The sequence below is a fragment of the Pleurodeles waltl genome, chromosome 10 (genome assembly GCF_031143425.1).
Source record: "Pleurodeles waltl isolate 20211129_DDA chromosome 10, aPleWal1.hap1.20221129, whole genome shotgun sequence".
In the NCBI taxonomy this organism is placed as follows: domain Eukaryota; kingdom Metazoa; phylum Chordata; class Amphibia; order Caudata; family Salamandridae; genus Pleurodeles; species Pleurodeles waltl.
In genome coordinates this window covers 29,915,240-29,938,314 of record NC_090449.1, presented here as the reverse complement: position 1 = coordinate 29,938,314, position 23,075 = coordinate 29,915,240, and the positions used below count along the sequence as shown (strand labels likewise).

The window sequence follows — 23,075 nt, the reverse complement described above, 5'->3', positions numbered from 1 at the left end:
CTCGAGTGGCGAACAGATCTACCCGAGGAAACCCCCACTTCTGGAAGATTAAACGGACTTGATCTGGATGGAGACGCCACTCGTGGTCTGCCGAGAAGTGGCGACTGAGACTGTCCGCACGCACGTTCAAGACTCCGGCCAGATGGTTTGCTATCAAGCAAATCCGATGGTCCTTTGCCCAGGACCATAGTCGAAGAGCTTCTCTGCAGAGAAGGTACGACCCCACTCCTCCCTGCTTGTTTATGTACCACATCGCGGTAGTATTGTCCGTTAGGACCTGTACCGACTGACCACGAAGGGAAGGGAGGAAGGCCTTGAGAGCCAGACGTACAGCCCGTAACTCTAACAGATTGATGTGAAAAATCTGTTCCTCTGGAGACCAAAGACCTTTGATCTCCAGATCCCCCAGATGAGCTCCCCACCCTAGAGTGGAAGCATCCGTTATGACTGTGGCCACTGGTGGCGACTGCTGGAATGGTTTTCCTTGTGAAAGATTGTTGCTTGCAATCCACCACTTCAAATCCACAGCAGCATCTCTGGAGATCTTGACAGTACCCTCTAGATCCCCTCTGTGTTGAGACCACTGCCTTCGGAGGCACCACTGAAGAGCCCTCATGTGCCAGCGAGCATGCGTGACCAACAGAATGCAGGAGGCAAAAAGACCGAGCAGACGAAGGACCTTGAGGACTGGAACTACCGCTCCGTTTCGAAACATTGGAACCAAATCCTGAATATCTTGAATCCGCTGAGGCGGAGGAAAGGCCCGACCCAATGTCGTATCCAGTACTGCCCCTATGAACAGGAGGCGCTGAGAGGGCTCCAGGTGAGATTTGGGATCGTTCACCGAAAAGCCCAGGTCGAATAACAACTGGGTTGTTGACTGCAGATGACGCAACACAAGCTCCGGGGACTTGGCTTTGATCAACCAATCGTCCAAGTAAGGGAATACTGCTATCCCCTTCCTTCTGAGCTCTGCCGCAACCACCGACATCACCTTCGTGAAGACTCGAGGTGCTGAAGTAAGACCAAACGGAAGGACCGCAAACTGGTAGTGTTGCGATCCCACCACAAACCGGAGATACTTCCTGTGTGACTTGAGTATCGGGATATGAAAGTAAGCATCCTGCAAGTCGACAGACACCATCCAGTCTTCCATGTTCAACGCCAAAAGCACCTGTGCTAGGGTCAGCATCTTGAACTTTTCCTGCTTGAGGAACCAATTCAAGATCCTCAGGTCCAGAATTGGTCTCAAACGACCATCCTTCTTGGGAATCAGGAAATACCTTGAGTAAACTCCTTGACCCCTTTCCTGCTCCGGGACCAACTCCACCGCGCCCTTTAAAAGGAGGACTTCCACCTCCTGTTCTAGCAACAGGAGGTGTTCTTGTGAACAATACGAAGGGCGGGGCGGGATGAGGGGCGGAAACTCCCGAAAGGGAAGGGTGTAGCCTTTTCCCACAACACTGAGAACCCAAGTGTCCGACGTAACAGTCTCCCATTTGGTGAGAAAATGCTGTAATCTTCCCCCTACAGGAGAGGAGTGAGTGGGAAATGGTGGAAGCCTAAGGCTGCTTCCCCTGCTGCACCCCGCCAGAGGATGAGGAAGAGGCAGAGTGCTGCTGAGAGGCTCCCCTGGTGCGGACCCTACCCCTCCCCCTAAAAGATCTATAGGGGTGGGAAGAGGCAGGTTGCTGATATCTTCCCCGAAAGGAAGAGGAGGAAGAGCCACGCCCAAATCCACGAAACCTCCTGAAGAATCTGGAAGAGGCCGTGGAAGAAGGAGCTTGGAGTCCCAACGACTTAGCCGTGGCCCTGCTCTCCTTAAAACGTTCCAAGGCCGAATCAGCCTTAGCCCCAAACAGTTTGTCCCCATCAAACGGGAGATCCAACAATGTGGACTGTACATCTGCCGAAAAGCCCGAGTTACGTAGCCAGGCCTGTCTCCTTTCCACCACAGTTGTGCCCATTGCTCTGGCTACCGAGTCGGTGGTATCCAGTCCCGTCTGGATAATTTGGGTCGCAGCAGCCTGGGCATCAGAGACAAGATCCAAAAGACCCTGGGGAAGCTCTGTAAACGAAGAGGAGATGTCATCCATCAGAGCATGAATATACCTCCCCAGAATACAGGTCGCATTAGTGGCTTTTAACGCCAGACTGCAGGACGAAAAAATCTTCTTCGACTGCGCCTCTAGCTTTTTTGAGTCTCTGTCCCCAGGCACCGTCGGGAAAGAACCAGGCGCTGATTTGGACGAACAGGAGGCCTGCACAACCAAGCTCTCCGGCGTAGGGTGCCTAGATAGGAAACCAGGATCAGTTGGAGCCGTCCGATACCTCCTGGCCACGGCTCTGTGAACTGCTGGGGAAGATGCCGGCTTCTTCCACACCTCTAAAACCGGATCCAGCAGAGCGTCATTAAAAGGTAATAGAGGCTCCGCCGCGGCTGAGGCCGGATGCAACACCTCTGTCAAAAGGTTTTGTTTCGCCTCCACCACCGGCAAAGGCAGGTCCAAAAAACTAGCTGCCTTCCGTACCACTGTATGAAAGGAAGCAGCTTCCTCGGTATATTCCCCCGGGGACGAAAGGTCCCACTCAGGGGAAGTGTCCAGCCCACTGGCCGACTCCAGTCCAAGCAGCCCATCACCCGAGTCCTCTAGCTCTCCTTCCTCTAGGGCTCGTTGGTACTCCTGCTCCTCTAGTACCCGGAGAGCACGCCTCCTTGAATGCAGTCGTTGCTCAATCCGCGGAGTCGACAACACCTCCGCCGAAGTCGGAGATCGGCGCCGATCTTCCGAAGCCACCGACGCCGCATCCGGCGCCACAGGTAACTTCGGCGCCGACTGAAGAGCAGATGAAACGGATGGACCCACCGGAGTCACAGGCCGAAATCTCGACGTCGACGGGATGGAAATCCCTGGGGCCAATCCCTCCGAAGCCATCGGAGCGGCCACCGGCGCCGACACTGGCGCCGAGCCCACGTTCCCAAACGGGAGAAAGGGCATAAAGGGTGCCGGCCGAAGAGGCGCAGGATCACCCAAAGAAAAGGCCAAAGGCCCAGCCGGAGCACCCCCTGGAGCCATCTGTTGGAAGATGGCATACATCGCATTCAAGAATGCGGAACTATCGGCTCCAGGGGTGGGAAAAGCCGGATACTGGGGTGCCTGACTCGGAGGCGACCCCAACGCCGGCCTCGGCGTCTGCGCCGGAGAAAACACCTGAGGCTCCAATACCTCAATCACCGACGCCTGTCCAGGCGAAGTTGGAGACGTCGGAGAGAGCAACGGCGTCGAAGGATGCGGCGTCACCGTGGGGCTGACCTCCCATGTCCTGTGCCGATCCGGAGACCTGGAACGAGCCTCCCTTGAATGACGCCGAGATTCTCTACGGCGCCGGGAGTCTCGATGACGCCGATGTCTTGGAGAAGACTTTTTCTTGTGATGCTTCTCCTTTGACTTGGCCATAAACAGCTTCGCCTCGCGTTCTTTAATGGCCTTCGGATTCATGTGCTGACACGAATCACAAGTCGAGACGTCGTGGTCGGAGCTCAAACACCAAAGGCAATCGGAATGAGGATCCGTCACCGACATCTTGCCTCCACACTCACGACAAGGCTTAAATCCAGACTTTCTCTGCGACATTATTTCCACAGAGAAAGAGTACGCAGCAAGATATACACTGTAACCGCAAGAGTAACAGTTGCTCCCTCAAAGATAACCGTTTCGAATGCACGGAAAAAAGGGAACTGACGTCCGCACGTCGTCGAGGACCTCTTATTGCCTGTATGACGTCAGACGGCGTCGCGTGCGAGACAGTGACGTCCTCGTCGACGTGCAGAGACTAGTAAGAAGATTTCCGTAGAATGCTGGCGCCATGGGAGTATTCATGAGGTGAGGAATCCACAGGTAGTTGTATCCATCAGAACCTGGGTGTTCAGCCTCCCTCACAATTGGTCACAGTGGAAGCCAAAGGATTGCTGTCCTGGGGCTCGGATTCAGAGCCCCCGGCTGCTAAAATCTGGGCTGAAAAATCCTGAAACACTGTCAGGTGCCAACTACAATCTATTGCAGTCCCGGACTGGCCTGTTATTCCACTGGGCATTTCCCTGGGGGGCTGGACCCCTAGAGGCTGGCTTTGGAAGCCCAGGGCCACTGGTGCCTCTGTCACTTTCCCAAGCTCCCCAAGGTTTATTGCAGCAGACACAGGGGGCTTCAAGAGATAGAGAGGGAGGAGGGAAGAAAGAAAGTGATGAAAGAGGGGAAGATAGAGGAGAGAAGGAGAGAGCGAGAACCAATGGGTAGAGATGCTGTGCAAGACACGTAGGGAGCAGGACAGGTTTGAGCATTTGTGCCAGGACGGCTTTTGGTTCCCTAGTGCGGCCCTGCTCCTTGTACACTCCTTCTATGAACACCGCCGACACAGGATGCGAGTCGTATGGTGCACCAAAAACATGTTCTTTCGTTGTTACCATGGCGCATAAATATGGTCATCGAAGGCCCTGGAGGAGGGGAGTGTGGGTAAAGTGCTCGGTGTGAGGAAGCCACCCCGGAGACTTCTGCTGACCCTCTTCTTCCTTCCATTGCAGGTGGTGGTGATGGCCTGTCGAGAGGTGGAACTGGGGAAGGTAAAACTAGTCTCCTAATTGTGTTCATGTTCTTTCTTTCAGCTTATTTCTTCTCATTTCTATTAGTGTCCCTCTCGTGCCCATCACAGTATTTGTCTTCTTATGTCTTCTTCTCTTTACTTGCTTTTAACTTTAATTATTTTCTTTTAGAATTCTTTTCTTGGGCTAGTTATCTCTTTTTTCCAATCCCTCCTTCTGTTCTCTTCGCATCATTTGTTTGTAGCTCCTTGACATCTGCTCTTTCATTCTTCAGAAAAAGTGTGAGCGCTACTGGCCGACTGATCAAGAACCTTCCAGCTTCGGCCCCTTCACTGTCACTATGGTAAGTGCCTTGCAGAAAAGGCCTCCTTTCATGGCACCCTACTCCTTAAAGTGATGTTACCCCCCTCCTCTCAAGAACTAAGGGAGGCAGCCACCTGGTCACCTCTATGGTAGAACATTGTTGTCAGAAATAGCATCTAGCTAAATATCATGTCCAGAGATATAGTGTGACACCTTCCACTCAAGAACTAAGGGAAGCAGCCACCTGGTCACCTCTATGGTAGGACATTGTCCGAAATATCATCTGGCAAAATATCGTGTCCGGAGATATAGTGTGACGCCTTCCCCTCGAGAACTATGGGAGGCAGCCACCTGGTCAGCTCTATGGAAGGACATTGTAGTCAGAAATATCATCTGGCAAAATCTCATATCCAAAGATATAATGTGACACCTCCTGCTCAAGAACTATAGAAGGCAACCATCTGGTCATCTCCAAGGTAGAACATTGTAATCCGAAATATCATCTAGCTAAATATCATGTCCGGAGATATAATGTGACACCTTCCCCTCAAGAACTATGAGAAGCAACCAACTGGTCACTTCTACGTCAGGACATTTGAGTCAGAAGTATCATCTGGAATAAATATTGTGGCCATAGATATAGTTTACAAAAATATTGTCCTGTTGGGTGTAGATTTTCTATTATTGACTCAAATTTTAAAACACAATCGGATAATATTCTGACTATGATATCAGATACTACACTGCCTGGTCATCTCCTTATGCATTTTCCATTTACTGCTCTGAAAACACCCTATGTCAATAAAGAGGCCACCTTCACTGCCCAACCCATGTATAATGCTCCCCTTTTACACCCTCCCTTCCTGCTGACAATTTTCATAAGTTTAGATTGCCCTCACATCTTAGATTTCAATGAATATTCAAATTCATCCTTGGTCGTTTACACTAAAATATGAACACCATGAGTGCACTACCATTTCATCACAAACAATCATCCGTTTACAACAAAGTCTAAACATTATAGATGTCTTCTTGATTCTGGGCCATGGCTATTTGACAGCAAAGGATGACCACAAAACCCGATTTACTCTTTGGAGTCTCACAAAGAGTCCATCTCCTGCTACGTCACCCACAGAACTGACTACACTGTTGTCTCCAGGGTTGTCCCCATTTCCGACATCAGTGGGCGGTATATGGTTATGTTTGCATTTTTTTTTAACCAAACAGTACTGCCTCAGGCATGCAGTGATGGTTACTTTACCCAAGTTGTGCTGTGTGATGCCCTTGGTTAACCAGTAACATGCCTCAGTGGGGCGCTCAAAAAGTCTAGGAACTGACACCGGTGCGCTGACTGGTGCCTTGTATACTCAAGTTGTAGCCATGTCGGCAGGTGAAATCGTGGCTTGAGCCCCCACTGGAGAGCCATTGCTCAGGAAGAGTTTTTCCAGGCTAATTTGAAGCTTGGGGAGATAATTCATAAGGTGAAGAATCTGCATCCCCCTGAAATATCGTTACCGAAGGAAAGGTACTTTTTAGGTTTCGCATGCACAGCTCTTGCACCATGCTTGCAAAATCTCTTGTAAAGAAAAAAATATTTAAAGGGGCTTAGAGTCCACCCATTACTTACCTTTACCTAACATTGGTTGGCTCCCATGGCACTTTGGTTTCCTTGCTCCCTTTTGGTCAGCACTTCCTCCGGCGTCCTCCTGTGCTTCAGTCTTCATCACTGCTGTGCAAAAGTTTAAAAAATAAAAAATAAAAAAAAATAACAGTCACATAGCTCGTACAGAACTTTGTGGCTTTGTTACATTTTTGTTCATGAGGCTGCACACCAGAGCGGACAGCTGATCAACATGGCTCAAAGTAAACAAAAACATCTCTGACGTGTCAAGTCTGGCTTTGCTTCTGTTTATTTTGAGACATGTTGCACAGCAACCCATGTTGCTGGGCAACTTTTTTTTAAAGCATTGACAACGCAAATAGATAGGTGAACCTAAAAGGCTTTGCCATTGCTTGTTCATCCGGTTCCTTCAACAGCTTCAGGCTGGAAACCCTCTTCCTCAATAACTACCTTAAACACTCATGATGTCCTACTTCTTTCAGCCCTGATCTATCCATCTTATATTTTCTTTCATGGCATAAACGCTAATCTTACTTGTGAGTTTAGGCCTCTATATCTTTTTCTCTGGATATAGTGGGTTGGTGTTGATCCATGAACAGATACTGTTGCATGAATATCCTGCTAGCTACAAACTACATCTGATCAAAGCATGAAGCTCCTTGCCTGACCTACTCTCTCGGATACTGTCCGGGAGTGGGAAGGTTATTCCGTTGATGCTCAGTCAGTAGTCCTGGCAATGTTCAGAGCAGAGAGGGCTGCAAGGCTGTGAGGATGCTGAAATCATGATTCTAAATTTCTGAACCAAGGCCTAACCTACTGTGAGACAGGGGTGGTGCAGAAGCTCTGCAATCCTACCGCCTGGCTGGCACACTGTGCTCACTGTGTATCAAAATAAATATCAGTGGTTAAAAAGGAAAGGCAGACACACACTATAAATCAAGCATTGGCAAATCTAATGGGTCTGTCTTTTGTTAGGGGAAGTGTGTGGCACATGTTGTTCCAGCTCTCCTAGAGGGAAAATCCCGTAACGAAGGAACGCCCTGTCCTTCGGCCGTATGGAAGCTGAGAGTAGTGCCCCTTTGCAGAACTGATTCTACGATCAGAGTCAAGCTGGAAATGCAGTGAACAGTATTGTGACTCAGAAGGAGAGGTTTACATTGGGCACAGTGAACTTAGAGGGCACACTAAGCATAGTAGATGCTTTTGAAAAAGGGACAATATTTTCATTGTGCCTTGAAGAAAGCCAATGTGTAGGCACGTCTTTACTTTGTGAACATAAAAAGGCATAAATCCACTGTATTATAATTATAGCGAAGGAAAACAAGTGAACACCCAGGGATAATCCATGAATAGCACTAGGTGTTTGACGGTCAAGGGCATCCAAAGAACTGCATGTCCTTTCCAAAAAGCCATAATTCAACACTTAAGATGTTGTCATGCCAGTACAGTAAATACATCAGATACACACTATGGGCTGGATTTACGACCTTGTCGCACAACGCAGTGCAGTTCCCAAAGTTGCTGCGCTACGTGACAGGGAGTAAACTAGAAAGTGCAATATCTGCAGAGATACGGCATTCCCCCCCCCCCCCCCCAGCGCACAATCAATCAGGGTGGCGAGCACCACGCATGTGTCCTTGCACCATAGTACAAAGGTGTCTGCGTGAGTCGAGCATAGGGTTTGTACAGGAACGGTGCCTTTCCAGTTCAAAATAACATGTCTAGACAAACTGTAAAACTTTTCCTACTTTGTATGTGTGTTGTACAGTGCAGCACACTTGCAACACAAAGGACATTAAAACTAGTTCTCCTTTCAAAGCCTGCTTCAAAGTGGTGTTATTTTTTTACACAAAGCCATGCCTGCTATTGTTAGCAGATGGGTGTTTTCATCAAAAAGCATGGGTGGTAGCACGGGCACCCCATGTGCCACCCATGTAGCAACCCTCTGACGAAGAGTAACGCAAAGCAGCTCTTTGGGCAAAGTTACTTGGGCAGACAGAAAGTAAATCCAACAAAAAACGTTTTGCGTTTGTTTGCGTCACTTTTATGACACAAACTCAGTACGAAAAGTTTGTAAATCTGTCCCCATGGGTCTCAATTAGAAATTACAGTTATGCTCGTCTGCAGTCTCACAAAGGGACCTCTTGATCCTTCAACACCACAACCTGATGAGAACACAAATGTCACAATGTAACCATCCACACAATGTCTTGGGTTTGACGGACAGTCTAGCCAATCAGTGGCAAACCACGAAAACTCCAGAAAGCCCAGAGAGGAACGGGTCTGACCCAAAATCATAACTCTCTCTCTTTAAATATTTAGGAACATTTAGTAAAATAGATGACATTAAGGTCACCACGCAACTAAAGCTGAGTGTAGCCAGACTTAAAAGAACAAAAGTATACCCAGTACCTGCCCCCACCGCCGCTGCCAGTGACCTTGGCACCGCTCTGTCAGGCACGAGGGTACAGAGGGCGCAGGCTCCAGCGCGCGCCGAGGGGGGCAAAGTTGAGAACAAGTTCTTGTTTCTAATAATCACACGAGATACAAATATTAGGAACTGGTGAACCAGGGAGAGGGGAGGTCCAGAGGCCACGGTTCCCGTTCGAGGAACCCCGTGTGTGTCGGGGGGCTTCGGGCCCAAGGTGGGCACTGTGGGGAGGCGCGGGATAAACTCCGAGTACTCGCAGGTATTCTCGAGTTAAACATTAACCGAAGCCACAGGAGGCGCCTCGGATGAGTATTTGGAGTTCTGAGCGGGAGCAAAGCGAACCGGAAGCAGCTGTGTTGCCGTCTTGCACGGCTCCCGCCCACCTCCCTCCAGTCCGTGGCCTTTCATTCATCCCTTCGACACCGCGTCCAGGCACCCAGCCACCCTTCGTGGCCTGTGATGGGGAGAGTACACTATTTCTTATCCATCTACCTGTTACACCTCCAAGGAGGGTGATGTCCGGAGTGTGCTGCAGGTGACACCCCTGGATTTAATGCAGGTGAACAGTTCTTTCAAGGGGGGGGAGGTTTGCTGAGGAGTGGGGGGGATCCCAGCCAAGTCTACGGAAGCACTGGGTTTACTGGGAGGTTGGACATGATTCCAAGTCGGGTCACACTTTTCAAATGAGGGATAGCCGAGATGGGGGTGGAAAGACTCTCGGTTCTGCCAACCCGCTTTGAGTTCATCAAGCACCCAAAAGGTGACGGGAGCATTGCTTGTCATTTGTCTCACCAGTGGCAATAACCACCAGGACTGGTTTTGGCTGATTAGGGTTCGTCAGTTAGGTGTAGTTTGTTTCCAGTGGCCCAGTGTGCAAGGGACCCACGTCTGGGCATAGCTTTGGCCACTTATGGCATTACATCAGACACACAAAGAGCGATAGGAGGAATGCTTCTCGTTTGCCTTGCCTCTGACAGTCACTCCCATGATTGCTTTTGGTCTGATCAGGGCTCGTCAGTTTGGTTCCAGTGGTCCAGTGTGCAAGGGACCCACGTCTGGGCATAACTTTGGCCACTTATGGCATTACATCAAACACACAAAGCGCAATAGGAGGAATGCTTCTAGTTTGCCTTGCCACTGACAGTCACTCCCATGACTGCTTTTGGTCTGATCAGGGCTCGTCAGTTGGGTGTAGTTTGGCTCCAGTGGTCCAGTGTGCAAGGGACCCACGTCTGAGCATAACTTTGGCCACTTAAGGTGTTAAATCAAATACATAAAAGATGATGGGTCAAAGTGAGTGGAACTTTACGTTCACATGGGTCCTGTGCTCACTGTGCCACTGGAACCAAGTGGCACCTGAATGAAGAGGCTTAGATTGGCTGAAAGTGATCCTGGGTTGCTTGTGTTCCGATTCAGAGAGAACCTGGGCTGGAGTTTTCTTATGAAGCAGGCCCAAAGCTGACTTGCATGTGTCTGGGTCTAATCTGAGGTGTCATGGTGAGCAAAATAAACAATGAGTTGGAATGCTAAAGAGATTGCCAGTGGTCAGACAATTTCTAAGCATTCCTTCCATTACTGTTGTGTGTTTGATGTAAACCCTCTTTGATTTAATAGTAAATGGACTCACCAGCGTAGCACGTAGAATTACCACCAGGTGTGGTATCCCTGCACAGTCATGAAGTCAGACTAAAGCATTGCATTCAGAATCTGTGTTTTTCACACTGATTTCCCCACGTTTCTTACGTTACTGAGAACCTTTCCATTTTCACACTTCTCTGGGCTTCTTCTTATGTAATGTGGATAGCGAAAATTCCTCATGGTGCAGGTTTTCCGTCCAACTCATAAAGACGATTCGGCTGCTTATTCCTGTTTGTGGCCGGTTTCGGGATTTTCTTCAGCCTCATAATGAAGGCTTTTGTATTCTTATTGCAGCCAAGTTAGAAAACCATGCTTGCAGTATATGAATTGCACACCTCTGTCATTTTTTGCAAAACGCTTTTGTAATAGACACAGAGATCTTTGCAAGGTGTACATTTCCACCATGTGTTCTTCAGAGGGTGGTTTGAGTGGCTAGCAAATCACCTGGGTGCACATGGCTGCAATGTGTAAAATTACATTTTACCTCTTAAAGGAATCTCTTCTCCAACAGCCACATGAAATAAATTATTCATCCTTTTGTTTTCACCATGAAAAGGTCCTTGCTTTACAGTATTACAGGAGTAAATTTGCTTTGTTTTTATGGAGGGGATAGACGTGCAAACTACTCACAAACCTAGGAGTTTGTAGGTTTTCATCATACTTTGCAGTCCCAGCGACCTCCGACTCCGACTGCCTTTCCCCTACGATTACATCTGTGGACAGGCTCCTATGTTGGCCGCTTCTCTGTGGCCCAAATGTACGAAAGTTCCATTTTGCATTTTTTTTAAATTGTGAATCCAAAGAAATCACTAATTAGAAAATGCAAAATGGAATGTAAGAAAATTCCGATTTCCTCATAGCAACTCCTACAGAGTCGCAATCGATATTAGGAAATCGGTACTTAGGAATTCCTACCTATGGGTCTAAGGACCTCCCTTAAGTGTAAGGGAAGAAAAAGTGGTGCTCTTCAAAAGCACTTCATAACGTTTGGCTGACTGCGTGCTTCAAGGCACAGCAAAAAGTGCATTTTGGGTGTCTTTTTGGAATTTGTATATGGTTACCATCGAATTGGATTTGATGGTAATAGCATTTCCTAAATACCCATTTTGCATTTAGGAAATGCTTTGTACATGTGCTTTGGAAAAAGCAAATATAAAATCCCTATTTACGATATCCCATTTTGATAATCACAGAATGCAATTTCTACAGGGTAGAAATCGCAGTTTGCAAAGCCACAGAGCCCTTTGTACAGGAAAGCCTATGTAGCATTTCTTAACGGGCTGAAATAGCGATTCGGTCCGTTAAGAAATGCAAAATGACTTCGTACATATGGGCCTGTATTCCTACTTTCAGTATGCCGAGAAGAAATACTAAGTGTGTCCATAATAGAATTTACACCCACACATCAGTTCTTTGAGCACGTAACTTTTAACTTGTGCATGGAAATGGAAAGACCTTTGTAAATTGGATCCAAACAGTTTAAACGGGTAGGTGAGTGCGTAAAGAAAAAAAAAAGACCAAATGTCAGTGGGTGGCGCACAGATCCTTTTTGCCCCGTGTTTTAGAGTGTGGTAGACATATTGTTTTCAGCTCAGTTTGCAACAATGGCCCAAGTTTGTTGCAGTGGGAGGCTGTTTTAGCAATCTAGAGCAGTGGTTCTCAACCTGTGGTCCGTGGCCCCCCAGGGGTCCGCAGGCCTGGACAGGAGGAAGGCACTGCTCCAGCTGGGGCCTTTGGTGTGTGTTTTTATACTTATTACTTCCTTTGTGCTGCAGCTTTAAAATCACTGCAAGGTTCCTTGTACATCCAGCAACTTTTTGGCAAAAATAAAAAGGCCTGAAATAACTCTGGTGATTAATGTACCTGCTGGAGAGAAATGGGAGTTCTGTCTAGTGGCAATTTTGACTCATCAAAGGTAACACAGATGGCGAATATGGCTGCTGCAAAGAACGAGTATCATGCAAAGAACAGTATTTTATGTGCATATCATAGTGAGTTACTGCTTTTGTCACAGAGGTTCTTTTGTTACTGTGCAATTCATAAGTTAGAATTGTAATCTAGCACATGGAGCTATGAACTGCCATCAAAGAGCTGCATGCAAACTGCATGGTACAAGTTATAAAGTTTTATGTTTTTTCACAGTCTTTGATTTTTCCTTATTCTGCTAAAAAGGGTTTTCTTGCATAGAAATACATTCTTATTATTAAAGTCAACGTTAACCACTGTATTATGTTCTGAATCTTGAGTTTTTGCTTCTCCAGACCACGCACTCTCGAAAATGCCTACCAGTGTGGATGAGATGTGAATCCTACACCTTGTAGTACCCTGTAAAGTGCTCCGATACCCTACACTGGTATGAGAGACACTATAAAACAAATGAATTACATGTGACTGAGAGGCTATGGAGATATGAGAGGCCCTTACGGTTTTACTTATTTTCCGAACATAAATGTATGTTAGAAAGCTTCTCAGATCTTATGTACCTAAAATAAAAACGAAATCGCTTGGGAAATTTAGAATCTGACCAGAGGATTCAGCTTTCCTAAATAAAACCAAACATTCAAAAGTTAATTGTCGAGATCCAACTTTCTGATTAAAATAAATATATCTTCAGTAAGTTGAGCATTTGTTTGGTGTGTACTTGTTTGTGTATTTTTGTGAATTACTGTTTAAATGTTTGAAATTTAAATTGTACAAATTGCTTGGGGATCCCCCTCTTCCAATAGTGATTCAGTGGGGGTCCTCACGCCAAAATGTTGAGAACCACTGACCTAGAGAAATTCCTACCATGAAACTATTAATTAATTCTCTTAATATATAGTTCTTTTTATTGGAGTTTTGCCATTTTAAAGCTTTGTAATTGACAGGTGTCGCTACTGAACCGCCTAATGACCCTAACTTTAGAGACTTCTGAAGGAGGAAAGGCTTAAATGGCCCTGCCGGGACCAGTGTTGTTACCCGCAGGTAACAGAATGATATTAGCAGCAGGCATGTAACCCGCTGAGCCTTCTGACCATCAAAATTATGTCTGAATCCTTGTATGGCCAGCTAATTCGAACAATAGTCCATTACAACAAAGTATGTGGTGGAGGGTGGGGGTTAAATATGTCCTCCCCTGTTGTGAAACAAATGAGAGCTCTCCTAAAGCAGTGATCCCCTCCATGGCTGATGCAGGCCTCTCTCAAGAGATGGCTGTTACCACAGTTCCCAATGCTGCAGTCCTGGGTGCACGCAGGCCTTTCAGTAGTCTTAAAAATAGTGGAGGGGTTTCTAAAAGAGGTGTGGCCAAAGAGGCCTTAGCAAGAGGCCTTTCCAAGGGGCGTGGCATATGTAAATACGGACATGGCCTCCACCAAATGTCTCAAATGCTCACCAATTAAGTCCGCAAACGATAACTGAAAGTAGTAAGCAACAACATATTGATTTATCATAAATTGGGCGATACTCCCAGCACACAAGGCAGTGTTTCCACAAAATATTGAAATTCATACACCGTGGATTTAAGTCACTTCTGCATCAAGATTCTTTCCTTCCATTCACTACACCCACAGACTTCTTTTAAACAACATTAAATCAAGATTCTCACAAATCCTGTTTCAGCGCCTTTTCAGGGGCATTAAGGCCCTGATTTATACGTTTTTGCGCCGCATTAGCGTCATTTGTTGACGTAAAAGCGGCGCAAACTTACAAAATACAATTGTATTCTGTAAGTTTGTGCTGATTTTGCGTCAAAAAATGACGCTAATGCCTTGCAAAAAAAGTATAAATTCGGGCCTAAGTGCTATATAAATAGAAATACAACGCAGTACACTTTTGGAGCTGTACTTTGGATAAAGTTGAAAAGAATTTCACCGGAGCTGAAATGCCTCCCCAAAAAGTGGCATTAAAGGCAATATAACATGCGGCCAGAGGAGAAAGGTGGCTTTTCCCTGTTTGAGGGGAAATAAGCACATTTACATTTTTGCTGCTGGATATTGTGGTAAAAGAAATCATGCAAACAAAAGTTCTCACTCCATCTTAATTACTGAATTTCCCCGTTGCGGATCTAATGAGCAGATAAGAGTTCTTTTTTCACATATACATTATTTCAATTCCTGCTGACTAGAGAGCCCAAGACAGGGCAGGTCCACTTGCCTCCAGCCGCAACTTTAAGCAAAAATAAATAAGTCCGACTGCTGTAGAGTGCCTGCTGTGGCGCAAGGGTATAAGCAGATTATAGGGCCTGCTTTAGAGTTTGGCAAACGTGTCACTCTTTTACAAACAATTCCCATAGGATACAATGGGATCGTAATACAGCAGACGGGATATCTGTCACATTTGTGGCGGGGTACCCCCATCCACCAAACACTAAATAAGGACCATAGTATGCTGTGAAATGTCAAGTCCCAAGAGGGGAGTCCCTCGGGAGAGTCGATGCTGTGTGAAGATCATTCTCCGCTCTAAAAGAAACTGAAAAGTAAGAGTGGTAGGCCTGGGTTAGCCACCATGCTTCTCCGCCCCCATTCCGGTGTTTGTTCCGGCTCTTGAGGCAAGTTAGGTTGATTAATGCCAGGAACTGCTGTGAAGCGGCAGGTTACTACCTACCTGGCGGTCAATCAAATGTTTTGTGTACTGTGTTTTTTAGCTCAATACTTAGAGGATGAATATAGAGCCCAAAATTGACCTGTCTCAAGCTGCCTTATTAATTACTGATGGTGCTCGGACCCAGCAGGACCTGGCCCACTTAAAGCCCTTGGTGCACGTAAACATGTGTTTAAAGACCCCTCTAGGTGTCACTATCCCTTATTTGTAAGGTGACTGGATAAAATAAGCAATCACAAGGTCCTGCACCTGGCTTCAGAGGCTGGGCCACTGCATCACTGTTTTTACACTCAGCCCTCCCCATCCACTGCTATCCGCCATCTCAGGGGATAGTGGCCAGCGGTGTCAGTGAGACCATTAATGTCTTTCTCCTGTCCCTTTTCTCCTCCAGATAGAGAAGAAGATGCCCAACACGGAGGTGGTGCTCCGAACGCTGCAGGTGACCTTCCAGAGGGTGAGTAAATCACTAACGCCTCGCTTGGGCTACATGTAGGTGCTGTACTCCTACTTGTGTCCACTTAGAGGCCTGCCAGCACCTTAGTGGGGAGGCACAAGCACCTCTACATAGCGCACACAGCAGGAGCTACAGGGGGGAGGTGTCCATCCACATAAGTGTCTGAAAATTCATCCATTTTTTTTTTTTAACCAATCACTCATCCACCCGGGACACCCAATTCTTAAGCTCCCTGCCCTTATCCTAAGCATTAGTCAATCAAGCTGGGTGCGTGTGTTTGCAGGTGTGTGTGTTTGTATATATAAGCAAGTTAGATCTGCTTTTCAGCAGACAAGCTGTTTTTTGTTTTGCAAATAACTTTAGCGCCATTAGACAAGCAAATAATCACAAAACTTTCCAAAAAAGGCACATTCACCTAAATTCCTTTTTGGAAATTTTCAGGGGAATCTGTTGGGGGTGGGGTGGGGGTGGGGGGTGGATGTGGGGGGGAGTAGTGGGGGTCAAAAAAGCAAATTTCCAAAATGCATTTTCCATAGACTTCTTTAGGCAGCACTATTGCAAAAACCTACTGAATGGAATTACCCCAAATTTGTCAGGACACTAGATCTTGTTTCACAGATTGCACTTTTTGTGATTTGGTGTGAGTCCGTTCTGTAGTTTCTGAGATATTAAGATTTAAAAATATTTATATATCGGGATGGTTGGGTCCATGAGAGGCTTGCAGGAGTGCCAGTTTTAAAATAGAGTATTCTATTGCTCAGGAAGCTTTTTTTTCTCTTTGGGCCATGCCGCTCCACAGGAGTCAGACTCCGTTGGAAGGGATCACTCTGATTGGCTGCAGGCAAAATGGGGGATAATGTAGCTGGCAGCCATTTTGGGATCGTGGGACTTAGGGCCATATGTACCAACACATTTTCCCATAGACATAGAATGGGTAAAACCCTTTGATACATCTGGCCCTTAGTCCCATGTTCTGAATTTTAAAAAAACAATCATATAAGAGATCAGTGAATGGATATCCTTCGCCTTTAGGGCCCCATGGGGGGGGTGTTAAACCCAGAAGGACCCCTCTGGGTTCTTAAGCTTTAGTTTTTTTTTAAATGGAGCAAATGTTGCCATGTGTCGTGGGGAGACTCGCAGGATCACGGTAAACAAAACAAAAATGCAGCACAGCATTTTAAAATATATATATGGACAGTGAGGCGGCAGCTCATTTCGGGCTCCGGGGACCCACTGCCTTGGACCGGATATATTTAAGGAAAGTGCAGCCATCCTCACCAAACCGATGGTGGCCACGGAGACCCCATCCCCCTGGGCAATGTTGTAAAAAAAAACAGCACCGGGCCTCTTTTGCTAATTTGATTGATTCAAATTTTATTACATTTGTGAAGAACAACAAAAGGCTGACCGATTTGAAAAATTCAACCAGAAAATTACGCTTTAGGATTTTGGGCCTGATTTAGATATTGGCAGACGGGTTACTGCCAAGATCTATCACAACGGTGACGGATATCCCGTCCGTCGACATCTAAATCCCTTGATTTCCTATTGGATTTAAATGTCAGCGTTTGGTATATCCGTCACCGTTGTGATGGAGCGACCCATACACCAATATCTAAATCAAGCCCTTTGTTTTTGAAAATAAAAAAAGATATTGAAAATGTGCCAAACTGCACCCTTATGTTGAGGGAGCCATACAGCACATTTTCAGTGCACTCACGGGAACCGTTGTGAGAGCAGCTCCTGCCAATGTAAGAGAAGTCCGCTGGGGCTGCAGGCATCTCTAACTTTGGAGTGCTGTTACTCTTTCAGGGCAACAGAGTATTTTATGGAGTAAAAAATCCTACTCTGAAGTCGAAAACGGCCCAAACGTCTTTACACTCATGGTGCTGCCATTTTAGTGCAATGACTAAGCATTTAAGATGCACCTTCGAATAGCAGAAACACTAATTGTGAACATTTAAACAACAATGTACAATGGTGGATTCGTTAAATGAGACGCGTTAAGTGGTCACAATCATTGTTGGGTGCCTTTTAACATGACTGATCACCAGCAATCAGGAGGCCACAATAAATGGCTGCAAAGTGATTGCAAGTCTTACATGGCCCGCATAATGGCTGCTAAAATATATTCAAAACACTAGTGGGGCAACAGAAAATGTTGACACGCTGGCCATGTGAGTTTAGTGCATAGGTGGACATGGTACGGGTGTCACGGCGGCCAGACCCTGCTCACAAAAACTAGCAGTGTGGGCACTGGGCACTCAATATTTTAACAATGACATCACATGCATAGGCCCACCAGCTGATGTCATATGTACAGGACACCGGAATCAAACCAAGCTAGACCTCTCCTGATGAAATGCAGCTCCCAAGGAATAAGCACAATTGTACTACTGAATATGGACACCAACAATATTGTGGATTAAGAATATTGAGGACAGAATATTGAGGGACAAAATAGAGAAAGGTAAGTGCATATAGGGAAGTATAGATTTACTATTGCCAACTTTGCCTCTATATACCTTGAAGATATATGTACCAGATAGGTAGGTAGGTGTGTGTGTGTGTGTGTGTGTGTGTGTGTGTGTGTGTGTGTGTGTATGTATGTATGTATATATATATATATATATAAATATACATATATATATACATATATATATATATATATATAGAGAGAGAGAGAGAGAGAGAGAGAGAGAGAGAGAGAGAGAGAGAGAAAAAAAACACGAGTCTAGGGCTACTTACTGTCTATTTTTTTCAATATTTTGTTCTCAATATTCTGTCCCACCAATATTGTGGGTTCGATATTCAGAGGGTTTACAAGATGGCTGCTATTAGTATCACAAATGTAGTGTCTCTGCTGCTTGCCTGCAGGAGGTGCGAGAGATCATCCATTTCCAGTACGTGGCCTGGCCTGACCGTGGAATTCCCGACACCTACGACTGCTTCCTGGAGATGATACGGCTCCTTCGGCAGTACCAAGGGGAGGACCCAGCGCCCATGTGTGTCCACTGCAGGTGAGAGATGAAAGTCCCAGTACATATGCACTATTAGTGATGGGTGGAGTACTTCATGTGTGTCGACTACAGGTGAGAGATTAAAGACTTCCCCAGTATATATGCAGTATAGGGGATGGGTGGAGTACCTTGTGTGTCCACTGCAGGTGAGAGGAGAAAGGCTGCCCGATATGTAAGCACTGTAGGTGATGCATGGGGTGGGTGTGTGTGTGTGTTTGTGGCTCCCCAGTATGTAAGCACTGCAAGTTTAGGTTTGTCAACTGCAGATGGCAGGACAGTCTGCCTCCGGTAAGTGTGCATTGTAAGTGATTCTGGGGTACCAGTTTTTGTGTGTGTTTGTGCACACACACCTGTCAATGCAGGTGAGGTGTGGTGAGGGTTCCTAATGTATGTGTGACACAACTGAAACCGAGATTGCCTCTTGTGTGTATTTTTTCACACAATGGAAAATAAACATGGATAAGTACCTCTAAAAGGAACAAAAGATTAAAATGGAATAATTCAGTTGGAAATGTTAAAAAGATGCATACCACAGAACCAAGAGACCTAACTATACAATGACTGGACCAGCTGGGACTGAGAAAGGAAGAGGACAGCACAGCAAGCGGATGCTGGTCATGGTCCATTGAACTTGTAGCAGATTTTTTGTCAAACATTGCACATACTTTTCTGCTATGTACAAGAGGTTTACAAACTTTTAATTGGGCTGTATTTCATAGCGGGGGAAGGTGCTTAATTTGTAAAAAATTAAGCCCCAGATTTACAAAGATTTTGCGTCCGGTTTGCATCTTCTGTTTGATGCACACCCGATGTTAAATCCATTGTGGTGTTTACAAGGCAATGTAAATGGTACATGTTGAATTGCGTTGCTTTGTTAGCACTGCCTTGTGTTACTCTGTGTCCGGAAGGCGTCCATGGGCACTGCCTTGTGTTACTCTGTGTCCGGAAAGCGTCCATGGGCACTGCCTTGTGTTACTCTGTGTCAGGAAGGCGTCCATGGGCACTGCCTTGTGTTACTCTGTGTCCGGAAGGCGTCCATGGGCACTGCCTTGTGTTACTCTGTGTCAGGAAGGCGTCCATGGGCACTGCCTTGTGTTACTCTGTGTCAGGGAGGCGTCCATGGGCACTGCCTTGTGTTACTCTGTGTCAGGGAGGCGTCCATGGGCACTGCCTTGTGTTACTCTGTGTCAGGGAGGCGTCCATGGGCACTGCCTTGTGTTACTCTGTGTCCGGAAGGCGTCCATGGGCACTGCCTTGTGTTACTTTGTGTCAGGAAGTCGCCCATGGGCACTGCCTTGTGTTACTCTGTGTCAGGAAGTCGTCCATGGGCACTGCCTTGTGTTACTCTGTGTCAGGAAGGCGTCCATGGGCACTGCCTTGTGTTACTCTGTGTCCGGAAGGCGTCCATGGGCACTGCCTTGTGTTACTCTGTGTCCGGAAGGCGTCCATGGGCACTGCCTTGTGTTACTCTGTGTCAGGAAGGCGTCCATGGGCACTGCCTTGTGTTACTCTGTGTCCGGAAGGCATCCATGGGCACTGCCTTGTGTTACTCTGTGTCCGGAAGGCGTCCATGGGCACTGCAGGGGGGTCCCCTGCACCCATCATGAACTATGATGCAAACCTATAAGTATGAAGAGTTGTAGACATGGATTTGTGCCAAAATAGTGCACCTACCTGAGGCTGGTGTAACAAGGAGAAATATATTTATTTCAAGGCCCATTGACCTCTCCTCAGTGGGCTTGCTACCTTGACTAGAACCATGTACGGGCCACCTCTGAAGCCTCGGTCCTGCCATGCTCTCTGTACCTGGGTTCAAAGGGGTATCCCAAACTGGCACCCGACCTGGAGGTACCTTGATGCGAGGACACCATGTCTCAGGACAGGGGTTGCACATTGAGGTTAGATGTGTTCATGGGTTGGAGATAAACTCAATGTTGGGCTGGAACAACTGGGGTGGACTAGACTCCTGCATTCTGGCAGAGCTGCTTAACCACACCAGAGTGGGTGACGTGGCCTATAAAGGCGGCAGCAGTGAAAACTAGGATGGGACATGGCTGGATCCCGAGGAAACAGAAGAGGAAATCTGTGGGTACTGGTGGCTAGTAAGTGTTGCTGTTCCTTCTTTGACCTGCTTTCTCACCATAATATTTAATTTATTTGTCGCAGTGTATGAACGCAAACCGGTGGTGTGTAGCCGTAATACAACAAAAAACATGTGAGTTAGGAGTAAAAAGACATATGAGTCTACTGTCAGAAATAAAAAATGGACACATTACAAAAGAAAATTCCGGATGTGATGTCTATAAAAGGTGAATAATTAAATTAATAATTTCTAACGGCAGCCAGGGCACTCACTGATGGTTTCTTCTCCCCAGCGCTGGTTGCGGTCGAACCGGCGTCATCTGCACGGTGGAGCACGTCCAGAACCTCATCAGCAAGAAGGTAGGAGAGCATGGATTCATTACAGAACACACAGGCACAGAGACCTTACTGGCTGAGGCATTACACATAGGAGCTATCTCTCGGGACCCCTTAAGACTGAGGCATTACACGGAGGAGCCATCCCTGAAGTCCCTTACAGACTGAGGCATTACATAGAGGAGCTATCTCTCAGGTCCCCTTAAGACTGAGGCATTACACAGAGGAGCCATCCCTGAAGTCCCTTGCAGGCTGAGGCACTACACAGAGGTGCTATCTCTGAAGTCCCCTTACAGGCTGAGTCATTACACAGAGGAGCTATCTCTGAAGTCCCCTTACAGGCTGAGTCATTACACAGAGGAGCTATCTCTGAAGTCCCCTTACAGGCTGAGGCATTACACAGAGGAGCTATCTCTCAGGTCCCCTTACAGGCTGAGGCATTACACAGCGGAGCTATCTCTAAGGTCCCGTACAGGCCTAAGCATTACACAGAGGAGCTATCTCTAAGGTCCCGTACAGGCTGAGGCACTGCACAAAGGAGCTATCGCTGCGATCCCTTAAAGGCTGAGGCATTACACAGAAGAGCTATCTCTCAGGTTCCCGTACAGGCTGAGGCATTACACAAGGAGCTATCTCTGCGGTCCCTTACAGGCTGAGGCATTACACAAAGGAGCTATCTCTCAGGTTCCCTTACAGGCTGAGGCATTACACATAAGAGCTATACCTGAGATCCCCTTACAGGTTGAGGCATTACACAGAGGAGCTATCTCTGTGGTCCCTTACAGGCTGAGGAATTACACAGAGGAGCTATCTCTCCGGTTCCCTTACAGGTTGAGGCATTACACAGAGGAGCTATCTCTGTGGTCCCTTACAGGCTGAGGAATTACACAGAGGAGCTATCTCTCAGGTTCCCTTACAGGTTGAGGCATTACACATAAGAGCTATCCCTGAGATCCCCTTACAGGTTGAGGCATTACACAGAGGAGCTATCTCTGCGGTCCCTTACAGTCTGAGGCATTACACAAAGGAGCAATCTCTAAGGTCCCCTTACAGACTGAGGTATTACACAGAGGAGCTATCTCTGAGGTTCCGTACAGGCTGAGGCATTACACAGAGGAGCTATCTCTGCGGTCCCTTACAGGGTGAGGCATTACACAGAGGAGCTATCTCTCAGGTCCTCTTACAGGCTGAGGCATTACATAGTGGAGCTATCTCTGAGGTCCCTTACAGGCTGAGGCATTACACAGAGGAGCCATATCTGAAGTCCCTTACAGGCTGAGGCTTTACACAGAGGAGCCATCTCCGAAGTCCCTTACAGGCTGAGGCTGTACACAGAGGAGCCATCTCTGAAGTCCTTTACAGGCTGAGGCATTACACGAAAGAGCTATTTCTCAGGTCCCCTTAAGACTGAGGCATTAAACAGTGGAGCTATCTCTGAAGTCCCTTACAGGCTAAGGCATTACACAGAGGGGTTATCTTTGAAGTCCCTTACAGGCTGAGGCAGTACACAGAGGAGCTATCTCTTAAGTCCCTTACAGGCTGAGGCATTACAGAGAGGAGCTATCTCTTAGGTCCCTTACAGGCTGAGGCATTCCACAGAGGAGCTATATTTCTGTTCACCCTAAAGCCTGAGGCATCAAAGAGAATAAATACTCCTCAGCTCACTGTACAAACTCCGACCTCAGACTGCAGAGCTATCCCTCATGTCACCTCAGAGACCGAACTATCCCATGGGTCACGGTAAAGGCTCCAGCCTCTGACAGCAGAGCTACCCCTCCAGTCACTGTGCAGACTCCTGCCTCTGACTGCAAAGCTACCCCTCCAGTCACTGTGCAGACTCCTGCCTCTGACAGCGAAGCTACCCCTCCAGTCACTTTGCAGACACCTGTCAATGTTAGAAGAGCTATGCCTCCAGTCACTGTGCTGACTCCTGCTGCTGACAGAAGAGCTATGCCTCCAGTCACTGTGCTGACTCCTGCTTCTGACAGCAGAGCTATTCCTCTAGTCACTCT

At 47.1% G+C, this 23,075-nt stretch overlaps 1 protein-coding gene across 1 annotated transcript in view; it reads left to right on the top strand.

The window, feature by feature from the left end:
• PTPN18 (protein tyrosine phosphatase non-receptor type 18) overlaps positions 1 to 23,075 on the top strand; it is a 266,237-nt gene that overhangs the window by 138,684 nt on the left and 104,478 nt on the right. Inside the window, exons 5-9 of the mRNA XM_069209534.1 lie at positions 4,580 to 4,618; positions 4,872 to 4,940; positions 15,563 to 15,625; positions 18,503 to 18,645; positions 21,021 to 21,087. Coding sequence (XP_069065635.1) covers positions 4,580 to 4,618; positions 4,872 to 4,940; positions 15,563 to 15,625; positions 18,503 to 18,645; positions 21,021 to 21,087 — 381 coding nt within the window. The remainder of the gene's footprint in view (positions 1 to 4,579; positions 4,619 to 4,871; positions 4,941 to 15,562; positions 15,626 to 18,502; positions 18,646 to 21,020; positions 21,088 to 23,075) is intronic.